Genomic DNA, 25,978 nt, shown 5'->3' on the forward strand with positions numbered 1-25,978 from the left:
TTCTCTCCCCAAGCCCCTTCCCCATCTGTGTTTCACAGACATAAAAGGTGTTCTTCTGAAGTCCTTGAGAGCAAGCTGCAGATATCATGGCACCTCAGCCACATGGCACCTCAGCCCTGTCACAGCCACTTGGGCTGCTCTGACAGAAAGGCCCTGGACTGGGTGCCTTATAAGCAACAGAGATGTGTTTCTCACAGTCTGGAGGCTGGAGGCCAAAGTCGAGGTGGCAGCAGGGGTCTGGTGAGGAACTGCTTCCTGGTTACGAGGCTGTCTTTTCACTGGACCCTCACAGGGCAGGAGGGGCAGGGGAGCCCTCTGGGGTCTCTTGTAGAGGCACCCATTCCATTCATGGGGGCTCTGCCTTCGTGACCTCATCACCTCCCAAGGGCCCCACTTGCAAATACCTTCACACCGAGGACTATGTTTCAACACAGGAATTTTTTGGATACACAGCCACTTAGTCTACAGTAACCCCTCAATACTTCAGCGTGAATTTTCTAAGAATATTCTCTCACATGACCACAGAAGAGCTACTGATTTCAGTAAACTTAACATTGATGCATTATGTTTATCCTTCCCCCACCTGACTTCAGTTTTGTCAACTGGTCTAACAGCTTCCTACAGGATCCCTACAGGATCCAGCCTGGGACCAGGCATTGCCTTTAGTTGTAATGTCTGGAAGATTTCCTCAGATCAGTGTTTTATGGCACTAACATTTCTGGAGAACACTGTCCTTCTCCCCCGCGCCCCCTGCCATTTAATAGGATGTTCCTTATTTGGGGTTTGTGAGAAGTCTCCTCAAATAAAGACCCAGGTTATGCGTTCCTCGGCAGATTGAGTGATGTAGCGTCCTTCCCAGGGCCTCTATCTGCCCCTCACACATGATGTTTATCTTTATCATCTGGCTGAGAGGTTGCCTCATTTCTCCAGTCTAACTAGTAATCAGTCTGTGGGAAGAGGCTTTCTGACCTAAAACATATCCTTCTCTTCATCTGAACCCCCACCTCTCCTGCATTACACGTCTATCTCATGATTCTTGTCCAGGCTCCCTCCAAGGGGTCTTCTCTGGTTGCCTTGGGTTGACTTAAGCCTCTTCCCCTGGTTCCTGCCACTTGTTATGACACTGAGTCCCACGTGGGCACGTAGCGTCTGCTGGTGCATCTCCCTGCTTCAGTGGACCTCTGTCTGCCTGGCACCCAGTTGAGGGCTGCAGGGGACACTGGTGGACTGACCGATGGACTGCATGACCAGCTGTTTCCTGTATTAGTGGGGACTCTGGGTCACCAGGGCCTGGACCCCCAACCTGAACGATGTATGTCAACGCGAGGAGTGGGGACCCATGACTCATGGACCGTGTGACTCATCAGAGAGCAGGGCAGACCTTTCACCAGAGGCTCCCTCCCTGGCTGGCAGATGCTGAGGGGAGCACCACGCTTTCACACCAAGCACCGAGCCCGGCGCCTCCCACCTCCCAGGCATTCCGTCCACACTGATATCAACGACAGCGTGCAAAGAATGGGGCTCTTGAGTTTCCCATCTCCCCAGTTCCATTCTTCCCCGTTTGTCCGGAAATCCGGGGACCTCCTTCCTGCTCCCTCCACCTTCACTGCGCCGGGGCGTCCGTGGGTCCCCCTTTCCCACCCTCTCCGTTTCCACTCGCGCCGTGTACACCTCCTGCCCTGATGCCCACAGCACGTCTCAGTCTGTGAGGACACGGGGCACCCATGTCAGGACCGGCTCGTTCACGCTTGCCCGGGGGCCCAGCGCAGGTTCATAACGTTTATTCAGTGGGTTACATCCCACGACAACCACCGGCCCAGAGCCAGTGGCCGGGCTGGCCTCCACCTCTGCTGCCCACCCTGGGCACTCGGACTCCAGGCACCCCAGGGAGGCCCATCGTCACGGGTGCAAAAGTGCAGAAAGTTCCAGAACTCGCTGCCCGCCTTCAGTCCCAGCTCCATCGCTCACGAACCGGGCGGTCGCTCCGGGCCTCGGGGTCCTCGTCTGTAACAGGGACACTGACGGAATTCGGCCGTGCGAGTGGGAGGAGGGACTGGGGCCAGCGCTCCCTGCGAAGGCGTGCTTGTCGGGAATCAGTACTTTCGTTAGTGGCATCCCGCACCGCCCACCCAGGGACAGCCCAGGTTCACGCGGAAGCCCGAACCCCGCGCCCGCCCGCGCGTCCCCGTCCGCGCACCTACTACGCGCCCGCCCGCGCCCCGCCCCCGGCCCCGCCCCGGCGCCCCCGCCCCCTCGGGCGCCGCAGCCAATGAGCGCGCGGCCCCGCATCCGGGGATCCCGGCGCGGCCGCCGCCTCCCGCGCACGCACGGCCATGGCGGAGGTGAGTGAGCGGGCCGGGGGAGCCGGCCCCCGCCCGCCCCGCCCGCGCCCCGCCGCCCGGACCCAGCCGAGTCGGGTCCCCGGGCGCCAAGACCCCCGGCCTGGGGTTCGGGAGTCGGGCCGCGGCGCCGCTTCCGTGGGGGGCCCGAGGGGTGCGGGGCTCCATCGGCGGCCACCCCCGGCCCCGGCCCCCCCCCACTCCGGCTGCCACATCGCGGGCGGTAATGCGCATGTGCAGCGCGGGGGCGGGGGTGGGGCGCGCCCCGGCTCCCCACCTTCGCCCCCGGCGCGCGCTAACTTGGCCGAGCGCGCCCTCCCTCCGGACCCCAGGCCCCAGCGCGCTGGCCCTCACTCCCCGCGGCGCTGACCCCCGCGGACCCGCGCTCCCGTCGGACCCCGGGCGGGATTGGAGCTCCGGCCCGCGGGGGACGTAACGCTGCCTTTACCCGCGGCTTGAAGTTACTTCTCCGAGCCTCGCCTGTCCGGAAAGCAGGCCCAAGACCCCTTCCTTCCCCGAAATCCCTGGGGCCAGATAGACTTTGTAATTAGTAGTTTTTCCGGCTTGGGGATCTTTGGGGTTTGGAACTGTGATGCTTGAGCAAACTCACCTAGGACCGTCTGGGATACAGACACCGTGTAGCTTCATGTCTGATCGGATCAGGAAGAAAAACTTTCAGGGGCTTTTCTGAATGTTGAACAAGACAGTGCGGACCTGCTCTCACCCTCCAGGACTCTAGTGGGGGTGAAGTGAGATAACGCGCTTGCTAGGGAGTCAGCGCGCGACATTCAGTCTGGGGACGGCAAGCCGGTGCACGGGCTCAGCCGTGCGCGTCCCGGTGGGCGGGGCCGCCGAGAGCCAAGACCCGAGACCCGGGAGGAGCAGGCACGCGCCGACGGGGTGCAGCAGGATCCTGGGTTGATCCGCCTGGTCACGGGGCCACGTGGGTGTCCCCCCCCCGCCCCCCGGCACAGCTGGGTAGACGTTGTGGAGGGTGGTGACCTTCTCAGGGGCAACAACAGGCCCTGCATTTGCGCCAGAGGGTGTGGGCATCTCAGCGCAAGGCCAGGCTTCCCCAGCCAGCTCCTGCCTTATGCTGTGTTGCTGGACCCAAAGGGTCCTTCCAGAGTAGTTCTCCTTCCTTGGGGTGTTTAGGGAAACAGGCCTCATGGGGGCCGTGCCTGGACTTGTGGATGGAGGCAGAAGCTAGGTCTCATGATGGCCCAGCAGGGGCATGGTGGTCTGTGTGCGCGTCTGGCTCAAGGGCCAGCATTCTTGGCCGGGCAGGTAGCTGAGAGTCACAGGTGGATGGGGCAGAGTTCCCAGCCAGCCTCTCCTGAGAGCTGCTGGGTTTGGCTGTTGACTCTGCCTTGTCAGGGCAGAGCCCTGGAGCCCCCATGGCAGCCAGGTCTGGGTGCTCCCACTACTTCTGTGTACAGTTTGGGGTGGTGCCTGTTGAGTGAGTTTGAGGTGGTTTCCTAAAAGAAAGCCTGTGTGTCTGGCTCCATGGCAGCCAGCAGACATGGTCAGAGGAATGCTGGTCTGTAAAGGATGACAGGTGTGCACATGCCAGTGGTGATGAGCGTAGCCAGCCTCTGCCCAGGATACCTGTTGTGGCTCTGGACCTCTTACTCTGTGTGACCTTGGGCTGGTCACTCCCACTGAAATGAGGAGGTCTCAGGAGATCTTGGCTCTGAGCTTGCACAGGGAAGCTGAACCCTATACAGTCACTGAGAGCCAGCTGTCTTGAATCTGTTAAAATGGCGATTTGTAACCAAGCAGTGGGTACCTGTGGTTATTGGCCATGAGCAGGGTGAGAGGAGACGCTTCGTACTGTTTTCCCCACAGCACCAGCTCAACTCTGAAAAACCCAAGCACACCATCTTTGTCTTGGTGTCTTTGTTGTCCCGAGATAAAGTGTGTCTCCTTCTTGGACCCTCAGCCTGGTGGTGTGTTCCCCCCTGGATCTCTGATCTCCCCTCACCTTACTCCACCCCCTGGCTCCTTCTGTTTCCTCGTGCAGTCTCTGCCCTTAGAGGGACTCGCTGCGTGGTGCTGTTGCTGCCCTGCAGGCCTCTGCCATGGAGGCCCGCCCTGACCCCTGGCTGTGCAGCCCCCTCTGCTTTCTCCCCGCAGTGCTGTGCAGGTACACTTGTTACTTGTTTGTTAACTGTGTTCATCCAGACTGGGACTTGTGGGTGCACAGGCGGAACCTGTTTGTCGATTAGCTACTGTGCACTCGCTGGGCCCACAGCGGTCAGAGGGAGGGATGAGGCGCTAGGCAGTCCAGCGGGGCCACACGCCTCTGCAGGATGAGGTGGCTGGAGGGTGTCCTGGTTAGCTACTGCTGCATGGTGAATCACCTCGAAACTTTCTCAAAGCAAAGATGGCTTTAATTACCTTTCATGGTTTGAGGGTGGACTGGGCTCAGCCAGGCGGTTTTCACTCTGGGTCTCTCACGTAATTGTGGTTGGTTGGTGGCGGGGCTGAGCCAACTCCAGCGGAGGAAAGCTTCCTCATCCAAGTGTGGCTGTTGGTGTGGCCTTTCCCTGGGGCTCGTGCTTCCTCATAGTGTGGCGGCTGTTGGAAACTGCACTGCATGTCACAGACTCATCCTGGAGGTCACGTAGAACCCCTCCCACCACAGTCGCTGGCCCAGCAGGGTACCGGGAGGGGTCGTGGAACCCCGCCCAGCTCTGGAGGCACCTCAGTGTCCCTTGCCTGAAGGAGGAGCGTCTGGCTTCTCTCACTGAGCACCATGTTCTCCAGCCGCAGCGAGCATCAGCGCCTCTCTCGTCCTCGTGGCTGAGTGCTGTTCCCGCTGATGGTCATTAGGGCTCTGTCCGCCATTGGCCCGTGTGAATCACACTGCTGAGAACATCTGTGAGCAGGTTTCAGCGGAGTTGTGTGTTTTCATTTCTCTTGGGTGTTCCCTCTGCCCTTCAGCTCCCCAATGCGGCCCTGTGATTTAGCAAGAGAGACTAGGCGGCGCACGTCACGCGGGAGAACTCGGGTGAGGGGTGGTCAGGGCTTGGGCTTCACGGCATCTTAACAGCAGATCATAAGTGTAACTGCAGAGGCCTGACATGGGGCCGGCCGAGGAATCCCAGGGCAGCGCCTCGTGGGGGGAGTAGGGAAGGCCGTCTTTCTTCCCGTCTCCTCTCTGCCCACTTGCCTTCTGCGGGCGGTGGCCCTGAGCCAGAGCGGCATGTTTGGGGTGCACACTCGGACTCCTGGGTGTGCACCCCGGCTGGCGTTGCTGGGTCGTGTGGCGCCTCTGGCTGTGACTTCTGGGGAGCTGCTGGGGTGCTCCTTGGCAGCTGCCCCTTGTCCCGCCCCAGCGCCCCGGCGTTGTCAGCTGGCTTCCTGATCACCTGACCACAGCCGGTCCTGGATTGTGTCTTCGTGGTATTGGTTTGCTTTCCTGATGTTGAGCGTTGATTTTTCACCTGCTTATTGGCCCTTTGTGTATCTCTTTGGAGAAATGTCTATTCAGATCCTTTGCCCATTTAAAAATTGGGTTGTCTTCTTATTAATGAGTTGTGAGAGTTCTTTGTATGTCTGGACACAAGTCCCTTTTCAGCTGTATGATTTGCAGATATTTTGTGTCGTTCTGTGATTTGTCTTTTTCCTTTCATGATAATGTCCTTTGAAGCATCAAAATTTTTATTTTGATGAAGTTTTATCTTTTTTTTTCTTTTGTTGCTTATGCTATTTGTGTCTTATCTAAGAAACCATTGCCTAGTCCAAGGTAACAGAAGATTTATCCTGTTTTCTTCTAAGAGTTTTACAGGTTGGGCCCTTACATGTAAGGTTTCTGATCCGTGTTGAGCTAGTTTTGTGTGTGGTGTGAGACAGGGTTGACTTCAGTGTTTTGCATTTGGACGTCCAGTTGTCCTTACACTATTCGTTTGAGAGACTTTTCATTTCCCCTTGAATTTTTCTGTCACTCTTTTCGAAATTCACTTGACTGTAAATGTGTTTATTTCTGGATTCTCAATTCTGTTAATTTGATCTGAATATCTAGCCTTCTGTCAGTACCACACTGTTTGGATTGCTGTAGCTTTGGAGTACTTCTAAGATCAGAAACTGTTCTTCAGTTTCAAGATTGTTTTGGCTTTTCTGGGTCCTAAGTTTTCATATGTTGTTTGGAATCTCAGTTTCTACATCGAAGCCAACTGAAATTCTGATAGGCATTCCCTTGAATCTGTAGATGAACTGAAGAATATTGACATCTTAGCAGCAGTCAGTCTTTTGAGCTATGAATATAATATGTCTTTCCACTTATTTCGACCTTTTAATTACTTTCAACATGTTTTGTGTTTCCCAGAGTATTAGTTTTGGACTTTTTCTGCTAGATTTATTCAGAAGTGTTTCATTCTTTCTGCTGCTTTGTAAATGGAATTGTTCTCCTTGCCTCCCTTTTGGATTGTTCGTTGCTAGTATGTAGGGATAAAATTGACTTTCACTTGCTGCTCTTGTGTCTTGCAACCTTGCTGAACTCGTTTATTGGCTCAGGTTTCTTTAGTGTCTTCTGTGTCCAAGTTCATGATGCCTGCAGAAAGAAGTCTTTCCAGTTTGGGTTCCTTTTATTTCGTGTTCCTGCCCTGATGGAACCTCTGTTATGACGTCAAGCAGGAGAGGTGCCCCTGGTCCCGGGGAGGCCCCGCCAGCCTTTCCTTCCGAGGTGCTGGAGCTGGGGTCCTGTCATGCCTTCCGCGGGGAGCTCCTTCAGTCCTAGTCCGTTGAGTGTTTTTAGCGTGAAAGGGTGTTGAACTTTGCTGAATGCTTGCCCTGCCCCGTCGAGGTGATCACCTGGGTTTGTGCTCTGGTCTGTGATGGGGCGGGTGACTCACGCTGACGTCTGTGTCCCTGTGATGAGTCCCTCTCCGCCACCATCTCCAGGGCGCTATGTTGCTGAATTCTCTTTGCTGGTGTTCTGTTGAGGGGTTTTGTGTTTCTCTTCGTGACAGGTGTTGGTCTAGTTTTCTTATTCTCAGTACACTTCCGAACATGGAGATGATGATACCTGTTATAATGCTTTTATTTGCGTTTAGGAAAAATCTAAGGTATAGTTTATATACCTCAGAATACACCCATCTAAGTTGTTTCATTCAGTAGTTTTCAGTATGTTCACAGAGTTTTGAAACCTTCACCTTCATCGAGTTCTAGAACATTCCACATCCCCAAAGGAAACCCTGTCCCCATTATAGTCATTCCCCCACCATCTCCCTCAGCCCCTGACAGCCAGGAGCCCCCTCTCTGTGTCTGTGGACTGGCCTGTTCTGGACGTTTCACATCCGTGGACTCACACGCTGTGTGTCCTTCTGTGTCTGCTTCTCTCACTGAGTGCCGTGCTCTCGGGATCTGTCCACGTGGGAGCGGGTGTCAGGGCTTCTCTCCTTTTTTGGGGCTGAGTAATATTTCATCATACGATGGACCACATTGTGTTTATCTGTCACATGCTGTTGGGTACGTGGATGTTTACACCTTTTGACTGTTGTGAATCATGTTTCTGTGAATGTGGGTGTACACGTTTTAGCATGGATGTATGTTTTTGGTTCTCCTGGGTGCGTACATAGGAGTAGAATTAACTACTGATCCTTGGTAACTTTTTACCTTTGGAGGAATTGCCAGATTTCTCCAAAGCAACTATGTGCCTTTTGAAGGCCAGGTTTCTGGAGGCTGGGACCCTTTTGAGGTGGCTTTTGTGTTGACGTGGCCTTAGTGTCTGCCTGCTGGGTGGGGGCCAGTGTGAACTCAGCTGGGTGCCGGCCATGCCAGGCTCACCCTGGCCCTTGGGTGCTGTCTTCCCACTTGGAGGTGGAGCCGAGGTTCCGGAGCTGCCACGCGTCCTCTGACTCAGGAGCCAGGAGTCCCTTCTCGAGGCCGCACGCCCAGTCCCATGTGTGGAGCCCCCCCTCCAGCCCTTGGGGACCTGATGTCCCCAGGGAGCAGGGCTCTGACCTCGAGATGGTGGCTAACCTGCTTTTCTTCTTCACAGGCCTCCTCACTGGAGAGGCAGGGCCCTCGCGTGGCCTCTTGCCTCTCTCGCGGTCTGTGCCCCACTGAGCCTGGCTTGCAGACAACAGCAGGTACCTTCCTCGCCCTGCTTCCTCCCGCGCAGGGCACCAGGGCCTCTGCTCTGTGAGAGACGGGATCTCACTCGGCCTGACAGAGCCCCAGAGTCCAGGACCGGGGTGTGCGGGCAGAGTGGCCCAGACTGTCCCCCTAGTCTCCAAGCAGTCCCTCTGGGAGAACACACCCCCAGGTCCCAGAATCTGTGTGTGGTTAGCAGGCGGGCCCTTCTGCCAGGAGTCGTTTTGTGGGGCATTCCCACGCAGTGGGCTGACGTGCTGACCACGGCAGGCACAGACACGCCTGGCCACGTGTGCACACATCTGCACACCTGCACAGGCACCTGTGTGCACACACCGTGGGCCTCGTCCCTGGTGGCGGCTGGGCCCCTGGGTTTCCTCCACTTGGTCGTCCTCAGCCTCAGCATGATGGTTGGGACAGTGGGCAAGGAGCTCATGTAGTCTGCTGTCCCCTCTGCAGTGGTGTCCATGGGCTCTGAAGACCATCAGTTCAGCCTCACAGAGATCCTCTCACAGAGCTACAGCCTCCGGGAGGAGTGTGAGGAGGCCACGAGGGTCCCCGAGAAGCCGGAAGAGGAGCTGGAGAAGGACCTCGTCTCCCAGGTACTGGGCTGGGCTGTCCCCCGCCTGGGTGGGCGGGGAAGGACCTCGTCTCCCGGGTCCTGGGCTGGGCTGTCCCCCGCCTGGGTGAGCGGGGAAGGGCCTCGTCTCCTGGGTCCTGGGCTGGGCTGTCCCCCGCCTGGGTGGGTGGGGAAGGACCTCATCTCCCGGGTCCTGGGCTGGGCTGTCCTCCACCTGGGTGGGCCGGGGAAGGACCTCATCTGCCGGGTCCTGGGCTGGGCTGTCCCCGGCCTGGGTGGGCGGGGAAGGGCCTCGTCTTCTGAGTACTGGGCTGGGCTGTACCCCACCTGGGTGGGCGGAGCACGCTGGGCAGCTTCACAGCTGACCACTCGACCAAGTTAGTCTCCAGGCTTCTCGGACTCCACGGTGACAAGAGCAGCCCATGCCCCTGTTTCCAGAGGGCCAGACACTGTGCTGGGCACTGAGGTCAGGATGGGCCAGACCTGGTCCCGCCTTCGTGGAGCATGAAGGCTCTAGGCCAGAGGGGTGGCCAGACAGTAAACCCAATATTCTCAAACTTTTTGGTCTTGGGACCCCTTTTGTGCTCTTAAAAACTATTGAGGATCTCAAGGAGTTTGTTTATGTAAGTGACACAATAAAGCTATTGTTAGTAGAAATAACATATTTTTATGAAAGTGAAAAATAACTATTTTCCAAAACAAAAAAAAATTTAGGGCAAAAAGTGGATTAGTTTTACATTTCTGTAGATGTTTGTGCATGCTGTCTTTTGAAGCAGATGTTAGCCTGTTGTGATTGGTTCTTTTGGTTGCACTCTAGCCTCATGAGTTTGTCTTGGGGAAGGGAGGAGTATCCAACAGTCTTTTCAGACGACTGTGGATATTCTGTGGAGCTGCACCAAAATTAAGCAGGTGGTGGTTTTGTGGAGTGGATGCAGTAGCCACGCCTGGTGCAGTTGCTGTCCTTGGTGTTAAGGCCCAGTGGTCTTGAACTAGGGACGGCTCTCCTCTGGTGTGGTCTTGTCACCGGCTGCGTTGATGAGTCGTTTGCAGGGTGTTGGCTCAGTGACATGTAAGTCTGTCATGTGCCGACAGAGCTCACGTAGAAAAGCTAGAAATCCTACATCTGTTAATACTGCAAACTGGGGCTTAAGATCTCATGTCTGGTAACACCATAAACTAGGGATTAAACAACAGTACTGTATTTTCTTGCTGTCTGGGAGGCTGGCAGTCCCAGACCGAGGCCTGGTGGGCGCCCCTGGTGGGGCCTGTCTCCCGGCCTGCGGATGGCCGCCTTGTCACTTGTCCCCACGTGGAGGAGCGAGCAGGCTCTCTGGTGTCTCTTCTTCTGAGGACACTAATCCCGTCGGATCAGGGCTCCGTCTGAGAGGCTGCATTCACTTTGGTTATTTCCATAAAGGCTCCGTCTCCAGATACAGTCGTGTTGGGGCTTCACTGCATGAGTTTGTGGGGACACAAGCGCTCAGTCCGTAACACGTCGACCCTGATCTCACCAGGGGTCTTCTGAGTACTGAGACTTGTTAAGGCATCACCGTGGGCCCTTTATTCAGCTTGGTGCTGTGTGCCACTTTTGCCTGTTTGGTCTCATAACCAAAGCAAATGTCTTTTCTTCGAAAAAGAAAAACCGATGGAAAAAACGTTCAACTTGAATTCAGAACTTCTGGAAGCTAACCAAAGAAAATTTAGCTATTCGTTAGCTAAATACCTCATGTGAATTTTTTTCACGTATTACTTTTAAAAATTGAGTAAGAAAAAGAATGTAATGTCCAAAGTAAAAGCAGAAACACCTGCTTTTTATATAATCTTCCAGCAGAAATTGGGATTATCGAGTTCATGTTGTCACATCCAGGTTTTCCAAAACTAGAACTTTCTGCTCAAAAGCTCGAGTTTCACTCTGGCAGCAAGCACAGTCAGTGTTTTCTCCAGAAGTCTAGCTCCCGTGGCTCGTGTCCGAGATGTTGGCTGCCCTGTGCCCGGCAGAACTCAGTGTGCGCCCAGGTCTCCCGCTGGGCATGCAGCTCGGTGCCCTCGGGGCGCCTCCCAGTCTGCACCTTCCTGGGCTGCGTGTTCCAGCTTCCCGCTTCCTCCTGCAGAAGAGTGAAATGACGTCTGCCTGGGGAGAGATTTAACAGAGTTCACGATTTTATGTGGAAATTACAGGATGTTCTTAAGTGCGAGTGAACTCGCCATCCCGTGGCATGCTCGTTGGTGCTGCCTGGGGCAGCCTCTGCTAGTCAGCTTCAGTGCAGGTGCCAACGGGTATTGCCCTGGGAGTTGCCTTCCACGTGGACCTGAAGTCCCCCGGGGTAGAGGATGGGGTGGAGGCCTGTCCAGGAGGCTGGCAGTGACCCACCCGGTCAGGATGGAGCACGGTAGCGGCCCTGCCTCGAGGAGTCAAGGTTTACATGCGGGCTGAGAAATGGGTTTGAAAGCAATACTGGAGTGGGTGGTGGCGATGGTTTTTGTCTCTCCCTTCCCAGACGTGACTTCTCGTTCCTGTTTCTTGTGGTGGTGTGTTGGCTCCACGTGTCAGAGCAGCGTTCGCTAGCCCTGCTGCTCTTCAGCCTCCCTTCTGGATCTGGTTGTGGTGGGGCTGCTTTGTCCCCGCCTTGTTGGCTCAGCGAGGGGAAGCAATGCCCATCTCTCAGTCTACTGAGGTTTTTCAGAAAGTCAGAAGTGATGTTGGTTTGACCAGATACCTTTTTACAGTCACCGAAGGGCCGTGTTTTTCCCCTCTTCTGGTTTATTTCCAGACTCTGAGTGTCCAAGTGTTGCTTGAATGAAGTTTGTACAGGCCTGTGCCGGGCAGTGTTGCCCAGGGAGGGGGGAGTGTGGGCTTCAGACTGTGAGACCACTGGCTCCACCCTTGAAGGCGGGTGACCTTGGACGGACAGCTGACTTCTCTGGGCTTGGTGTCTCGTTGGAGCCCCTCCTGGGCTGTAAAGGGGTTCTTAGATGAGTGGCTGGGCTTGGGGTCTGGCTGGGGTGAGTTACTGTGACTGGTGTGGGGCAGATGGGCTAAGAGGTGGGGAAGCAGAGACCCCAGAGCAGCCCCTCCTGACGGAGCCCTGTCCCCCCAGAGTGGCGACATGCCCCTTGAGGAGCTGCTGGCCCTCTATGGCTATGAGGCGTCCGACCCCATCTCGGAGCGCGAGAGCGAGGGCAGCGATGCCACAGCCCCCCTCCCGGACATGACCCTGGACAAGGTGAGTGGAGTCCCTCCCTGGACCCCATGGGGGCATTTGGGGTGGGCGGGCAGGAAGGCCCTGAGAGGTAGACGTGGTGAGTATGTGTGAGGCCTGTTCTTCTGCCCGGCGTCCCAGCTGGTGCAGCCGCAGGGAGGGGCCAGGCCGGAGAGAACCCCTGGCTGAAGGAGGAGCAAAGTGCAGACTGACCTGGAGAGACGCAGCCCGGGTCTCTCCTGGGTCCCAGGTCCTGGGCAGGTTGTGCCGGGTCAGGAGGGAGGGAGAGCCCCTCAGGGAACGGCTCTGACTGTCCTCAGTCCTGGGCGGAGGTGACATCCCCTCTGGGGCTGCAGGGCTGTGGGCTTGGTCCCCTGGCTCCTTCCCAGCCCCGTGGGAGCCCTCGGTGCCCCTAGAGGGAGGTGCGTCCGTGTTGCCACCATTACTATTGTCATGGTCAATGTTATTTGAAATCGTTAAAGCAAATTGCAAAAATGTTCTTTACTCTTTTGTTAAAAGGAACAAATAGCGAAGGATTTGCTTTCAGGGGAAGAAGAGGAAGAAACACAGTCCTCGGCCGATGACCTCACCCCATCCGTGACCTCCCACGAGGCCTCCGACCTTTTCCCTGATCAGAGTGGATGTAGGTCCCACCCACTCGTGCCCCTGGGTGGGCAGACGGAGGGGGTCCCGGCTGCTGGGGCACAGCCCTGGGGGAGCTGCTCCTGCCCCACTGTGCACTGAGGCTGAGTGACCTGGTTCACGTGAGCAGGGAACCTGTTGGGTCCTGTAGCCGAAAGTCCCTTAGACCCGGGCAGTGTCCTCAGACCGTGCTCCCCTCCACTCTGCCCCTGTGTGCCTCAGCAGAGGCTGTGCTGGCAGCGTGAGGCGTGGGGGGTTGGCCTGGGGTCCATGGTCCTGCTTCTGTGCTCCTTGTCTGGGCACACATCCCTCACGCCCCATTGTCTGGCCAGGGCTGGGGTCCAGCCGCCTCTCAGGACGGTGGAGAGTTGGGTGGAGACCCCTGGGCCTCCACCCAACTCCCGCATCTACTCTCCATCACTTCCTCTCTCTCCCCAAAGCCCGCTTCCTGGCTGATGCGGACAAGGAGCCTGGCTCCTCCACCTCATCAGACACCGAGGAGGACCCACTTCCCGCCAACAAGTGTAAGAAGGTGTGTGGCCTCGACCTCGGTGTTGGGGCCTGGAGCCAGGGAGGGGGCCCTGCTGCCTTGCCCTGTGACTGGCTGTGCCAGACGTACAGTCACTCACACCCACACACACCTGCCCTCACGCCACAGGACTAGGGTCCGCAGGCAGGGTGCACAGGCTGACCCAGGCCCAGCTCTGGGCAGCGGCCCCTCAGTGCCCCTGTCCCCCCTGACTCCCGGGCCTGTGTCTTTGCAGGAGATCATGGTTGGGCCTCAGTTCCAAGCTGACCTCAGCAACCTGCACTTGAACCGCCCCGGTGAGAAGAGTAAGTGGGGCCCGGGAGCTGGGGGTGCGGGGGGAGGAAATGCAACCCGCAGCCCTTCAGGCAGGGGTGTGCGGGTCCCAGCCCGGGTCAGGGGCCTGCCTGGCCTGCCAGGCAGCCTGAGGGTGGGTGTCCCCTCCCTGCCCCTCCCTGCACCCCAGGGCTGCTGCACCTGCTCGTCCATCTGGAATGGTGGGGGGGGACAGAAGAGGGAGACGAGGACTCAGAAAAATCATCAAGACCTCCTGGGGCCAGAGGTCGGGGCATGGGGTCTGTGGGATACTCTTGCTCTGTAAAGGGCAGGGGCCAGGAAGGCGCGGCTAAGCTGGGTCCCAGGCAGTGGACATGAACCTCTGTGAATCTGATGGTGCATAGGACCCTCCCCCAGAAAATGTGCGCACGCCTTAGCCGCTTTGTTGGAGGATCCCGAGCCCTAGAGTCCACGGGCTACCCTTTCCTCTCCTGCACGCCCGCCCTTGTGCCGTGAGGATAGGAGCGGGCCTCTCCCTCTGTGTGGCATGAGACCGGACCACCCGTGCGGAGCGTGCACCTTGTGCGCTGGGGTGCGGGTGCATCCTGCGGCTGCTGGTCGTTAACGGTGGTGTGTGGTTGTGGCTGTGAGTGTCTCTGTGTGTCTTTGCTGGACACGCTCTCCTTCCTGGGGAGCTGACTGTGAGTCATCGGTGGGCGCTGCCCCCGGCTCCGCCAGCAGCATGGGGATTCCCATTGCTCCGCACCCTCACCTGCCCTTGGTGTTGTGTGTCTGGTGGGTTTCAGCCCTCCTGGTGGGTGTGGAGTGGTGCCCGCTGTGCTTTAACTTGGGTTCATTCACGTACAGGGCCTGCTGAGGCCTTCCCCCTTTAAGCTGGGTCACTTTTCCCCTGGAATGGGGGTCCTTTCTGTGCCCTGCATGTTAGCGCCTTGTTGGCTGTGTGCGCTGCGAGCGCTTTTCTGCCCATTGGCGGCAGCTTTCCTTTCAGTGAAGCCCAGCTGATCTGTTTCACCCGTGACGTGTCTGCTTGCTGCCTAGGCGTCTGCGTGTTTTGAAGATACGCTGCTTTACTTCCCCCTTACGCCGAAGTCTGTGGTCTAGCCTGATTTCTTCTAACGGGTGGTTGGAGGTGTGGGTCAGGGTTGGTCCCCGCTCCGTGCGCTGTGCATGGAGAAGTCCCTCCTTCCCCTCTCTGAGCTGGAGTGGTGCCTTTATGGGATGTCTGGGCACACGTCTGCTTTTTCACGCTTCTCTTCCATTGTTCTCTTTGTGTCTAACCCTGGGTCCCTACCGCTCTGCCTGAATTGTTGCAGCTTTGAAGTAAGTCTGAGACCTTTGCAACTTTCATTGTTTGTCCACAAAAGCTTTCAAATAAGCTGTCGTTTGCCTCAAAAATGCCTGCTAGGATTTTGATCAGAGTTGCACTGGATCTTTAGAACAACTTGGGGAGAACTGATATATTAACAGCATTGACCCTTCCAGTCCATGAATATGTTTGGGTCTTCTTCAGTTACGACAGTGTTTTAGGGTTTTCAGTGTGACAGTCCTGTGACCCTTGCTGGCAGAACTGCATTTTATTATTTTAATTGATCTTGGACACAGTGATTTGGCTAAATTCACTTACCAATTTTTATACTTTGTGGATGCTTGTGCACTTCTCAATGCACACATTGCATCATTTGAGATACTGTAGCTTCTTTCTCTGTGACCTCTGTAGGTGGTGTTTCTTTTTCTTGCCTTATTGCGCTGATTTTCCCTCCAGTACGGAAGTGAGAAGTGGTGATGGGGGCTCCTTTGTCGTCTTCCCAGACCTGGGGGGACGTGTTCAGTCTGTCCCCATTAAGCGCGATGTTGGCTGAGGATTTTTGTAGATACCCTTTATCAGGTGAGGGAGTTCCTCGCTGTTCTTTGTAGCCGACCCATTTTTGCCATCAATTTTGTCAGGTTATTTTTCTGCATTTCCTGAGATGGTCCTTTCTGTCTCTTGCCCTGTTAACGTAGTATCCTGATATTCAGGCCAGCTGTGCATTCTGGAGTCAGCGCTGCCAGGTCATGAAGGAGCATCATTTATGGCGTGTGTGTATAGTCAGTTCTGTACTTGCACCTCTGCGCATGGCTAAAACGTGTAAGGCCAAAGTTAGCACTGGCAGTGCTTTCATGGTCCATTGTGGACACACACGTGTGCACAAGGTGGAAAGCTTGCGGTGTGGGTGCAACGTGTGCCTGGCCAGGGGCGAGCCAGGAGATGCCTCCCTGCTCTTCCCAGTTCTCAGCTGCCAGCATGGCTCACCCACTGGTATTTGACACTGTGCTTTCACATTTTGCTGTTTGTTGTGATTTGCTGTTTGAAAGGCCCCCAGGGTGGGGCTGAGGCCTGGTGTCCTGAGCTCAAGGAGGCTGTGGCCTTTGTTCACAAGGGAGTTACGGGGCTGCTGGCTGTGAGCGCAGGGCTGCTGTGCTAAATAGGGCACCTGTAAACAGACTCGCCTTAAACAAGGGACTGTTCTGCCTAGAGGCTCTCAGGCCCCAGCTCTGCACCCCCCCGCCCCCGGCCCCCGGGGCAGCGCCCCTTCCGCACCCCCGGCCCCTGCCCCCCGGGCAGCGCCCTTGCCTTTCTGACAGGAGATGAGGTGTGCTGTTCACTCCTGCATCCGTTCCTCGGTCTGCGGACTTCAGGGTGTTTGCGAGTACGTCCATGGCGACTCTGGCCTGTCGTTTTCCTTCTTTCTTCTCCTTGTTGGGCTTTGGTTTCAGGGTTCTGGGTCCACATGACGTGTGTTTGGAAGAGCCTTGTTCTGGCATCTGGAAGAGTTCCTGTAAGGTTGTTACTGTCTCTTCTTTAGGTGCCTGGCGTTTAGTTCAGTTTTGTTTTTGTGTAAGGCTTTAATTATGAATTCAGTTTATTTAATCTCAGCGTTTAGAGTTTCTCTTCCTGGTGTGATGAGTTGTATTTCTGAGGCGTTTATCACACTCACCTAAATTGTTGGCTTTATTGGCAGAAAGTTGATAACATCCTCTTATTTCTTGGTGTGTGTAGGACCTATAGTGCTGTCCCTTTTTTGAGTCCTGATACTGGTAATTTGTGTTTTTTGCTTTTTAGTTCCCTCTTGATGAGTCTCGTTAGTGGTTTGTTAGCGTTGCTACTCTTCGCGAGGCGCTGACTCTGGCTTGTCGATTTCTCTGTCATCTGATTTCTACTTGACTGACTTTTACTTTCATCTTGCTTCTTTCTGTCTCTTCAATTTCATTTTGTCCCCTCTGGTTTCCGTTGCGACGCCTCCTCTGCGCCGTGGTTATTTAGAAGTGTTCCGCTAACTCTCAGACATTTAGGGTTTGCTTTTTACCCTTCTGCTGCCGAGGTCTAGTTGGACGCCACTGTGGTCAGAGGCCGTGCTGTGACTCGGCCTCTGGGGTCAGCTGTGGTGGACGCGCCCCGTGCTGTCTGTCTGTCTAGTGTCTCTGCCTCTCTGTGTTGTGAGATTTGAAGTGTGGTTTTGTGAATAGCGTGTGTTTGGGTCTGACGTGTTGTCTGTGTGTGACCATTTGGTCCAGTGCTCACGTCCCGTGTCGTGGAGCAGAGGGCTGGCATCTGCCGGCCTCTCAGTGTTTGCGACTTGTCTGCCTGTTCTCCCTTCCTTTGTGTTGTCTTGGCTTCTTTTTGGTTCATCAGGTAGTGTTACTGTTTTTCCTCCTCTCGGAGCTCTTCAGCTTTCATTTCTGTATGACTGTTTCAGCAGTTGCCCTGGTTTCGCAGGCAGATGCAGCCTGGCCCCAGCTCTCCTGCCCTGGGTGCTGCCTGCACTCGTCCCGGGGTCCCAGCGCCGGCCGTCCTCTGCCACAGCTCCCACCACCTGGGGTGGCCTCATCAGTGTGTCCCGTCCATGCTCAGGGCGATGAGTGCTTCCAGCTTTTGTCTGTCGTAAAAGTATCATCTTTGCTTCAGTTTTGAAGGCTATTTTCATAGGCGTAGATTTCTAGGTTTGCAAGCTTTATTCTTTCAACACTTAACTACATAATTTTGTTGTTTTTTGCTGTCTGTTGTTTCTGTTAAAGTCAGCCGTCTGTCCTCTTTCCTCTGAAATCGTGTTCGATTTTTTCCCACGTGCTTTTCCTCCTGTTTCTGGCATTTCGACTCTGGCATGCCTCGACGTGGCTTTCTGTGTACTCACCCTGTTTCTGGGCTCTGTGAGCCGGTGTCATCAGCTCTGCAGAACTCCTGGCCCTTATCTCTTCAGGTTCGGTGGCGGCCCACGCTATGTCCTCGTCCTCTGTGACTCTTGCACCTGCCCCAGGCTGTGTTCTCTTTAAGCTTCAGTTTGATTTTTTAAATGAAGTTCTTTCTGCTTTCACTGACCGTGTGCTCTGCTGCTGTGAGCATGGGTTCGTGAGTCCGCACACTAGTCTCCAGTCCTGGAGTGTCCGTGGGAGTGGGTCTCAGTTCTCTGCTGGTGTTCTCCAGCTTGCCAGTCACGTTGCCCTTAGCCCTGTCATGTTTCAACACATTCGTCACAGTTATCTCAGAGTCCTGCCTGCTCACGCTGGGACTGGCTGTCGGTGGAGCGCCATGTTGTCACGTGATCTTCCTCTCCCCTCCATGCGGCTGTAGTGGAAGGCGACACTTTCTCTGCAGAGGGGCCTGCAGAGGGACTGGGTCTGAGCCCTCAGTCCAGACTGGGCCTCGGTGTGGACTTCGGAGATAGAAAGGGGAGGCCACTGGTCCCTTGTCCACTCCCTACGAGAGGGAGGCTGGCATGGGGCTGCTTTCCATTTTTGGGCCCCTGCACCGGGTGTTTTGTTTGGAGCTTTGGTCCCCGTGACCCTCCCCTGGATGATGGAGAGGTGCTGGCACCGGGGCTGATCCAGGCCTGGCCCTTCTGCCTCTTCCCCTCCTCGGCCTTCCCTCAGCTGGACGCTGCCCCTTCTTGTCCCTCTTTCGTGCCCCTGCCCTCCTGCTGCCCCAGGGCAGGACCCCCTTGCCTCCCCTCCCTGGCTTGTGTGATGCTGGGTTCGAGGGACTGTGGCAGCTGGAGGAGCTCTTGTCCCAGCGAGGTCACTGGGGCTGCAGTCAGGACTGGACCTTCTTGCTGTTCCCCTGAACTCGTCACCTCCAGCCCCTCCTCACAGGCCATGCTCAGAAGCCCCCCCCCCCCGACTCAGGCTGTAGCTGCCTCCTCCAGGAGGTTGGCTCTGGTCCTGGCTGGGCAGCACTCCTCTGGCCTCCTGTTTGTCATCACCTTGCAGGGCAGGGTGGTGGCGGGCCCAGGCTACCAGGCGGACTCTTGTCCTCTGGAGGGGCTGAGTTGACCTGCCCTCAGAGGGGACTGTGTAGCTGAGATGTGGGTGCAGACCCGGGCCTGTAGCCTGACCTTGGCCCCTTCTGCAGTCTATGAGAACGAGGACCAGCTGCTCTGGGACCCCAACGTCCTTCCTGAGAGGGAGGTGGAGGAGTTCCTGTACCGGGCGGTAAAGCGGCGGTGGCACGAGGTTGCCGGGTCTCAGCTCCCAGAGGGAGAGACGGTGAAGGACAGTGAGCAGGTGGGGCTGCCTGGCCGTGCAGAGGGGCCACAGGCCTCCAGGGCCAGGCCGCGGCAGAGGTGAGGGGAGGGCGGGCACAGAGGGCCTGGGGTGTGTGGAGTGGTGGGGAGCCTGCCATGAGACTCCCACCCAATATGGACCAACGTGGTCATGAATTCAAGTGAAAACCACTTGTCCTGGGGAAATGGTGGGTGCGGACGACCCTGCTGTCACTCCGGGGTGAGCAGGTGGGAGAGTCAGTGAGACCCCCATCCCCAGGCGCTGTACGAGCTGGTGAAGTGCAACTTCAACGCAGAGGAGGCCTTGCGGCGCCTGCGGTTCAACGTGAAGGTGATCCGAGGTGAGTGTGGCAGCCCCGGTGCCCCCGCCGCCCATCCGACCCCGCTGACCCCGCTGCCCTCTCCTTGCAGACGGGCTCTGTGCCTGGAGCGAGGAGGAGAGCCGCAACTTTGAGCATGGCTTCCGCGTGCATGGGAAGAACTTCCACCTGATCCAGGCCAACAAGGTGAGCCCCGTGGTGGGGCGGGGCTGGGGCTCCACGGGTGGGGGGCCTGGGGGATGGCACTGTCAGCTTCCCCCCACTGCAGGAGAGGGACGCACCTCCTGCGTCCCGGGGTGACGCCTGTGGTTTCCTGCATAACAATGCCCAAGTTGACGCCTTGGTGGGGCTCTGGCTCTCTGGCCTGTAGCCCTGGATGTCTGTCTGGTTCTGCTCCCGTGGCTTGTCTGAGAGCCTGAATGTCCCTCTGGCTGTCTCCCAGCAGCTGTCCCTCCTTGCCCTTTGCCCCAGTCTGTTGTCCTGCCCTTCTGGGCCCAGCAGCCCTGGCCCTTCCCACTCTTCGCAGGACACAGCGGTGGGGAAGCGAGGTCTGGCCAATCCCAGCCTCCTGTCTGGGGCCTCAGCTCTCCTCCTGGGGGTCGGAGAGGATGAGGTGCCGCTTGGGGCTGGTGTGGGGGCAGGGATGGTTCTCGCCCGACCAGACCTGGTGCTGTCCAGGCAGCGCTTAGTCCTCTGGTAAGACTGGTGCCCAGCAGCCCCCCTGCGCCTGCCCCGCGGTGCAGGTGGCTCCCGTGCAGAAGCCCATGCCATCTGCCTTTGTTTCGTTGACCCCCTGAATCCCACGCACCCTCCTGCCCTGCCAGTGCCTGGTGGCTTCCCATGCCTGGCAAGTCTCTAGTCGGCCTCGAAACTGGCCCCGGGAGGCTGCACTGGCCTTCCTCCCTCCTCCTAGGAGGATCAGTGGATGTGGGGTCTCCCCAGGGAGACCGGACAGCCTACATACGCCCCTGTGCCCGGCACAGGTGTCGGGCCCCCATCCTGGGAGGTGGCGGGTTCTTGCTGTCTGTGGTGGATTTGCCACTGTGGGTGCTGTGGCTGAGCCTCTGGAGTGGGGAGACACCCAGTCGCCGCTGGAGATATGCGGTGGCATCGGGCTCATGCCAGACGCAGGCTGGTGGTGTCATCCTCGTCTTCCCAAGGTGTTGGCTTTCTCATGCCACGTGGTACGTGACCTCAGCCTGGGTTCGTGGACCCTGAGTGCCCTCGCCCGGATGGCTCTCCCTTGGAGTATCAGTGATGCATGTGCTTTCCGGGCCGGGACTCTGTCCCTGTGGTCTGCACAGGGTCACCGTCCCCACTCCAGTGGGCCTGTGAGGAGCCGGGCACAAGTGGACACAGTCTTCCCTGGGGGCCCTAGGTCTGGGGTGAAGGGGCTGAGCACTGGCTGTGTGGACCTGGAGCAAAGAGCAGGAGCAGTGGTGGGGCCCTTGGGGGCACGTTATACTGAGGCCGAGGGGCCGGAGGCCAGGGGCAGGGTCTCGCTCTGTCCCAGAGCAGAGGGTGCCATCACCCACGCCTGCTGTCCTGGGTGGCGGAGGGCCTGGGCAGGTGGGGGCCGGGGAGCTGAGCCCAGCGCCACCCCCAGGTGCGCACGCGGTCCGTGGGCGAGTGTGTGGAGTACTACTACCTGTGGAAGAAGTCGGAGCGCTACGACTACTTCTCCCAGCAGACGCGGCTGGGCCGGAGGAAGTACGGCCCTTCGGGAACCACGTGCGTGTGAGGCCCCGGGACGGGGAGGGGGAGGCACTTCCTGCCCGAGACAGCCCCCTGCAGCCCATCACACATCCTCCCCTGCAGGGACGTGGACCAAGATTTGGACGGTGCTGACCCCGATGGCCCTGGCCGCCCCCGCTCCTCGCCCCCGCTGCCCGCTGCTGCCGACAGCCTGGGCCCTGAGCAGGACCCGCTGGCCCGGATGCACGCAGGTGAGAGGGGACCCCTGTCCTTGGGGCCCCTTCCTCACTGGCACCCCAGCCGGGGCTGCTGGGCCCCGGAGAGCGGCATCTGGGATCCCGTGCCCCTGCACCCCTACCGCGGTCTCACAGATGTCTTGTGGGGAGTCACACACGAGCTGTTCTCAGGGCTCTTTGGCTCTCCGTATCTGGGAACCATGTGTGGCCTGGGGTCCAAAGTGTGGGCTCCGCTCGGCCCAGGTTGGGAGCTGAGCCTCCACCTTCACCTGGGAGACCTGGTGGGTGGGAGCCCGCTCCTGCGTCCTGGGGAGTGGAGTAAGACGAGGCCTGGTGGCGACTTCAGCTTCTGAAGGCGACCACAGAGGGGACAGGGGCCTGTGCTCTCTGGGTCTGCTGGATGTGGACATGGGGTTTCTGTCGTCCTGGCTGCAGAGCTGGGTTGGGTCCCTGGTGTTCCCAGAGCTCCTGCTCCCCCGCCCTGCTGAGCCTGTGTACTCTGTTCTGTCTCAGCCCAGGTGCTCCTCCAGTTGATGGGTTTCTGTTGGGTCCATGTGTATTTTACACATTCGTGTGAAAGCATCCTGTGAGGAAGGGTCCTGGGCATTGCTGGGCCTAACAGGCTGGAGCCCCATGCGGGTGGCAGCCTGGGGTGAACATGGGACGCTAGGTGAGCAGGCCTTGGGCATGGGTGCCGCCGGAGCCTGACGGTAGCCGTGCTCTCCCTGCAGGGCCGCCGAGTGTGGGCAGCACGTCCGACAGTCCTGGCGAGCCTAGGGAGGTCCTTCCATCCTTGGAGCCTGGGCCCCGCTCCATCCAGCAGCTGGATACGCCCCCGCCTATGCCCTTGCCTCGGCGGCCCCCAGCCCTGGCTGAGCCAGCCTTCTACCCTACTGCCACAGCCACTCCGGAGCCTGGTGCCAGCCCCAGGCTGGCTGTGGACTTGGCCCTGCCTGGGGCCCTTCCCGAGGAGCTGCCCCTCATCTCCAGCCATGTGGACATGGACGAAGAGCCCGAGGAGGCCGTGGCCCCTGCACAGGTGGCCTTGTCGGTCACTGAGTTTGGACTCATCGGCATCGGGGACGTGAATCCCTTCCTGGCTGCCCACCCAGCATGTCCGGCCCCTGGGCTGCACTCGGAGCCCCTGTCACAGTGAGTGCGGCCCCTTCCCCTGCCCGCACCCCGGCTGCCGAGCCCCAGCCACAGGCCAAGCCGAAGGGAGGGGGGTTGCCCGCAGAGCCCCAGGGTGGCCTGGCCACGTGGAGCAGGCTGTTTGTTTCTTTAGTTTTATTCTCTACTTTTAATTTGGCTTATTTATTTTTTTGACTAGGTAATACATTCATATGGTTCAAAATCCAAAAAGGTACAAACGGGGCCAGTGCCAGGCTCCCCACCCCCACCCCAGCCACCAGCCCTCCCCGGGCGCCAAGGACAGTGCTGCCTTGGGAGGCCTGTCAGCACGTGCAGGCACCGTCTGCTGGGGGAGGCAGGGTCGGGGGCCACGTTCCAGCCCCGGCGCCTGAGCTGTGGTCCATGGGGCTGGACTGAGCCTGTCCTGTCTCTCTCGGTCTCCCCCTGCAGCTGTAACGTGATGACCTGTTGATCCCTGGCCACAGGCGGGCGCGTGTGGCCCACACTGGACTTGGGGCTGCCACAAGGCCTGCCTCCGTCAGTCTTCCCAACCCTCCCCTCCTCGTGGGCCTTGAGCAGTGCCTCCTCTGCTCAGAACACTTCAAGGACTGGGGTGAGCGGTGGCCCCTTCCTCCCCACACGCATGGCACTGCTCAGCTCCAGGTGGCTGTGCCCACCAAGGGACCCATCGGATGGCTGGGCACAGCGGGCTGCCCAGGGAGATGCAGAGAGCGGGCAGGACGCCGCCCCCACCAGCAGCCTCCGCCGGGGCACCCGTTGCACTCTGCTCACCCGACTCCCTGCACCTGGCCGGACTGCGGGATGCCCCAGCCCAGGGTCAGGGGCAGCTGCTACTCGGTGCCAAACCCCGTGGGGCACAGAGCCATATACCTCGACGTCAGCCTGCCCCGCCCTCCACCTCTGCCCGCTCTCTCCACTTCAGGAAACGCCGCACTTTATGCCCCATCCTCCCTTTCTCCACCTGGGGCCCCTGGCAGCCTCAGGCGTGGGTCTGAGGAGACGGGACTCACACCCCCTGGCAACCAGGGCCCTGTTGCCTGCAGCACCAGGGGGCGGCTCCAGCCCGGTCCCCTGACCCCGCAGGTCCTGTTTCTGTTGAGGCTCCCATGAGACAGCCTGGGGTCCTGGTCCTCCTCCCTCATTTTATTTATGTTTCTGTTTACAAATTGGAGTGGGGTCCTCCGGGGGCAGGGCAGTGCTCCAGGCCCTGGTGTCACCACAAGAGGACGTGGCTCGAGCCCGTCTGCAGGCCGGACTTAACCACACCTCTCTCCCACAAGGACCACACTGTGAAGTGATGACTGCCTTGACCCCGTGCTGTTTTATTTATTAAACTTGATTTGAAGCCCTTGGGTGCGCGTGGTGCCATCAGGCCGCTGGGGCTTGGGAGCTGCTGGGGCCACAGCAGGGGCAGAGCTGGGAGGGGCCCCCGTCCCAGCAGGGAGGCTGAGGGCAGCGGGGTGGGGGGCAGGTTCTGTTCCCGGTCTGCGGCCCTGGAGTCTTCACAGCCACCGTGTGACCGCACTCCAGCTGGGAAGGGAGGCCTCGGGTGGAAGGCGGATCAGGAGCCGGCGTCAGGGCCGGGCCTCGCAGGGCTGGCTGTGCCAGCATCTGGATGAGGGACTAAGGACTCACTTCGGTTGGAGCTTTTGCTTTGGTGCTTTGGAGGAGCTGTGCCCCATGTCCTGGCCCCTGCTCTCGGGGGAGCTCTGCCCTCATCCTCATCTCCATAGCTCTTGTGACGCCTCCCGCTGTGAGCAGGGTGTGGCCTTTTCAGGTTGGCCTCCTGCCCTTGGTCATGTGCGTCTGAGTTTCCTCCAGGCTTTTCATGGCTTCCAGCTGATTCCTTCACGCAGAGCGACATCCCCGTCTGGACGGACCAGGGTGCTTACCTGTGCACCTGCTGATGGGCTCCCGGTGGTTTCCCTGTGGGCTGCTACGGGTGGGTTTTTGTTTGGACACAGGGTCTCTCACCTCAGTTGGCTGAGGACCCAGGAGCTGAGCTGGGTGGTGATGTAAAGTCTTGTGAGGACCCTCCTACCTGCCGTCCGGAGCAGCTGCATCGTTTGTGTTCCTGCCCGCTGCTCCCTGACCCCCTCGGGTTTGGGGTTTGGCTGTTCTGACCAGTGTTTTCCCCAGCCACTTGGAGGTGGGCGCTCACCCTTCCTGTGGGTCCCGGGTTCCGAGGTCTCGGTAAAGGGAGTCGGCTGTGATGCTTGGAGCCCTCCTTGGTGGGAAAGTCCTAACGCCTTTGTTTTTCAAGCACTTTTTTTAAAACTTCCTTCAGCATTTTGAAGATGTTCCATATATTCCTGGCTTCTCTTGTTTCTGAGAAACACCTGGTCACTCTTAACTCGTGTTCCCAAATACACGTACGCGTTTTCTGACCGGTTTTCTTTGTTTGGTGGTGACGCACCTGGTGTAGCTTCCCCCGTGAACCTGAGGGTGGATGCCTTCCATCAGTGTGGGGCCGTCCTGGCCAATACCTGTTCCAATGTCTGCTGCGCCTCAGTCCCCCTGGTCCCAGGTACACGGGGACACCCTGATGTGCACGGACCACGTGTCCCTCTGTTCTCTCCCACCTGCCCTCTGCTGTTCTGGGGTCTCACTTGGTCTGCCACACGGCATCGTCAGCGCGTTTGCTGTGTATTTTAATTCTAGTGTCTGCACTTGTGTTTTTCATTTATTTGCTGAAATGCTCCAATTTACATCTGTGTGCGTGTTCTTTATCCTTTTTATAAAGTTCCTGTAAGTCTGTGCAACAGCATCCGGATCACTTCTGGAGATGCTTCTGTTACTACTCTTCCCCCCACAGTTATGGGCCACAGTTCCCCCCTTTTTGATGGTTGTCTGTAAACGCGTTACTTCCATCGTGTTGACTTGGATCCCACCAGTGCCCTGCTGAGCTCCCCGTGCCTGCGTGCCTTCCTCCCACCAGCTGGGACCCAGTCGTGCCCCTGTGGTGGTGGCAGGTCAGCGCCGTGCTGGGGTGAGGGTCACTCTTGCACCGGCAGGGGAGTGTCCAGGGCATGTCCAGGTGCGTCCAGGGCACAGGAGCAGACTCCAGGGCCAGTGTCATCGTGACGTCAGCGTTCTGCTCCCTCTTCCTCACTTGCTTTGTGCTTGGCCCTGCATGGTGCCTGAGGCGCCACCAGAAGCCCCAGGACGCGACCTGAAATCTGTGGTCCCTGCAGAGAGCCTCTTCACCAGTAGCTCCAAGAAAAGTCCTTGGGTGAGATTTGTCCTTGCGCCTGATGCCCATCCGAGCACCGGGAGCTCTCGCCGGGCAGGAGGGGTCACTCCCCTCATGGGGTCGGACAGGCATTCCGGAGAGGGGCTGGCCTTCTGGGGAGAAGGA

General features: G+C 58.1%; 1 protein-coding gene across 4 annotated transcripts; it reads left to right on the forward strand.

Annotated features, from left to right (window-relative positions):
- Positions 1 to 2,262: 2,262 nt before the first annotated feature.
- On the forward strand, positions 2,263 to 23,970 carry MIER2 (MIER family member 2). 4 transcript variants are annotated; one of them, XM_072948179.1, is made up of 15 exons: positions 2,263 to 2,342; positions 8,344 to 8,434; positions 8,898 to 9,040; positions 12,117 to 12,242; positions 12,738 to 12,861; positions 13,301 to 13,392; positions 13,625 to 13,694; positions 19,067 to 19,218; positions 19,477 to 19,558; positions 19,629 to 19,723; positions 21,144 to 21,268; positions 21,356 to 21,483; positions 22,200 to 22,620; positions 22,799 to 22,831; positions 23,050 to 23,970. In XM_072948179.1, exons 1-14 carry the CDS (start codon positions 2,334 to 2,336, stop codon positions 22,800 to 22,802), a joined length of 1,662 nt encoding a protein of 553 aa, XP_072804280.1. In that variant the 5' UTR covers positions 2,263 to 2,333; the 3' UTR covers positions 22,803 to 22,831; positions 23,050 to 23,970. The 4 variants fall into 4 exon arrangements, with proteins under 4 accessions (XP_072804280.1, XP_072804282.1, XP_072804279.1 ...); XM_072948181.1 differs by lacking the exon at positions 22,799 to 22,831 and having other exon boundaries at positions 22,371 to 22,620; XM_072948178.1 differs by lacking the exon at positions 22,799 to 22,831 and having other exon boundaries at positions 2,265 to 2,342.
- Positions 23,971 to 25,978: the final 2,008 nt, after the last annotated feature.

The sequence above is a fragment of the Vicugna pacos genome, chromosome 22 (assembly GCF_048564905.1).
Source record: "Vicugna pacos chromosome 22, VicPac4, whole genome shotgun sequence".
Classification (NCBI taxonomy): Eukaryota; Metazoa; Chordata; class Mammalia; order Artiodactyla; family Camelidae; genus Vicugna; species Vicugna pacos.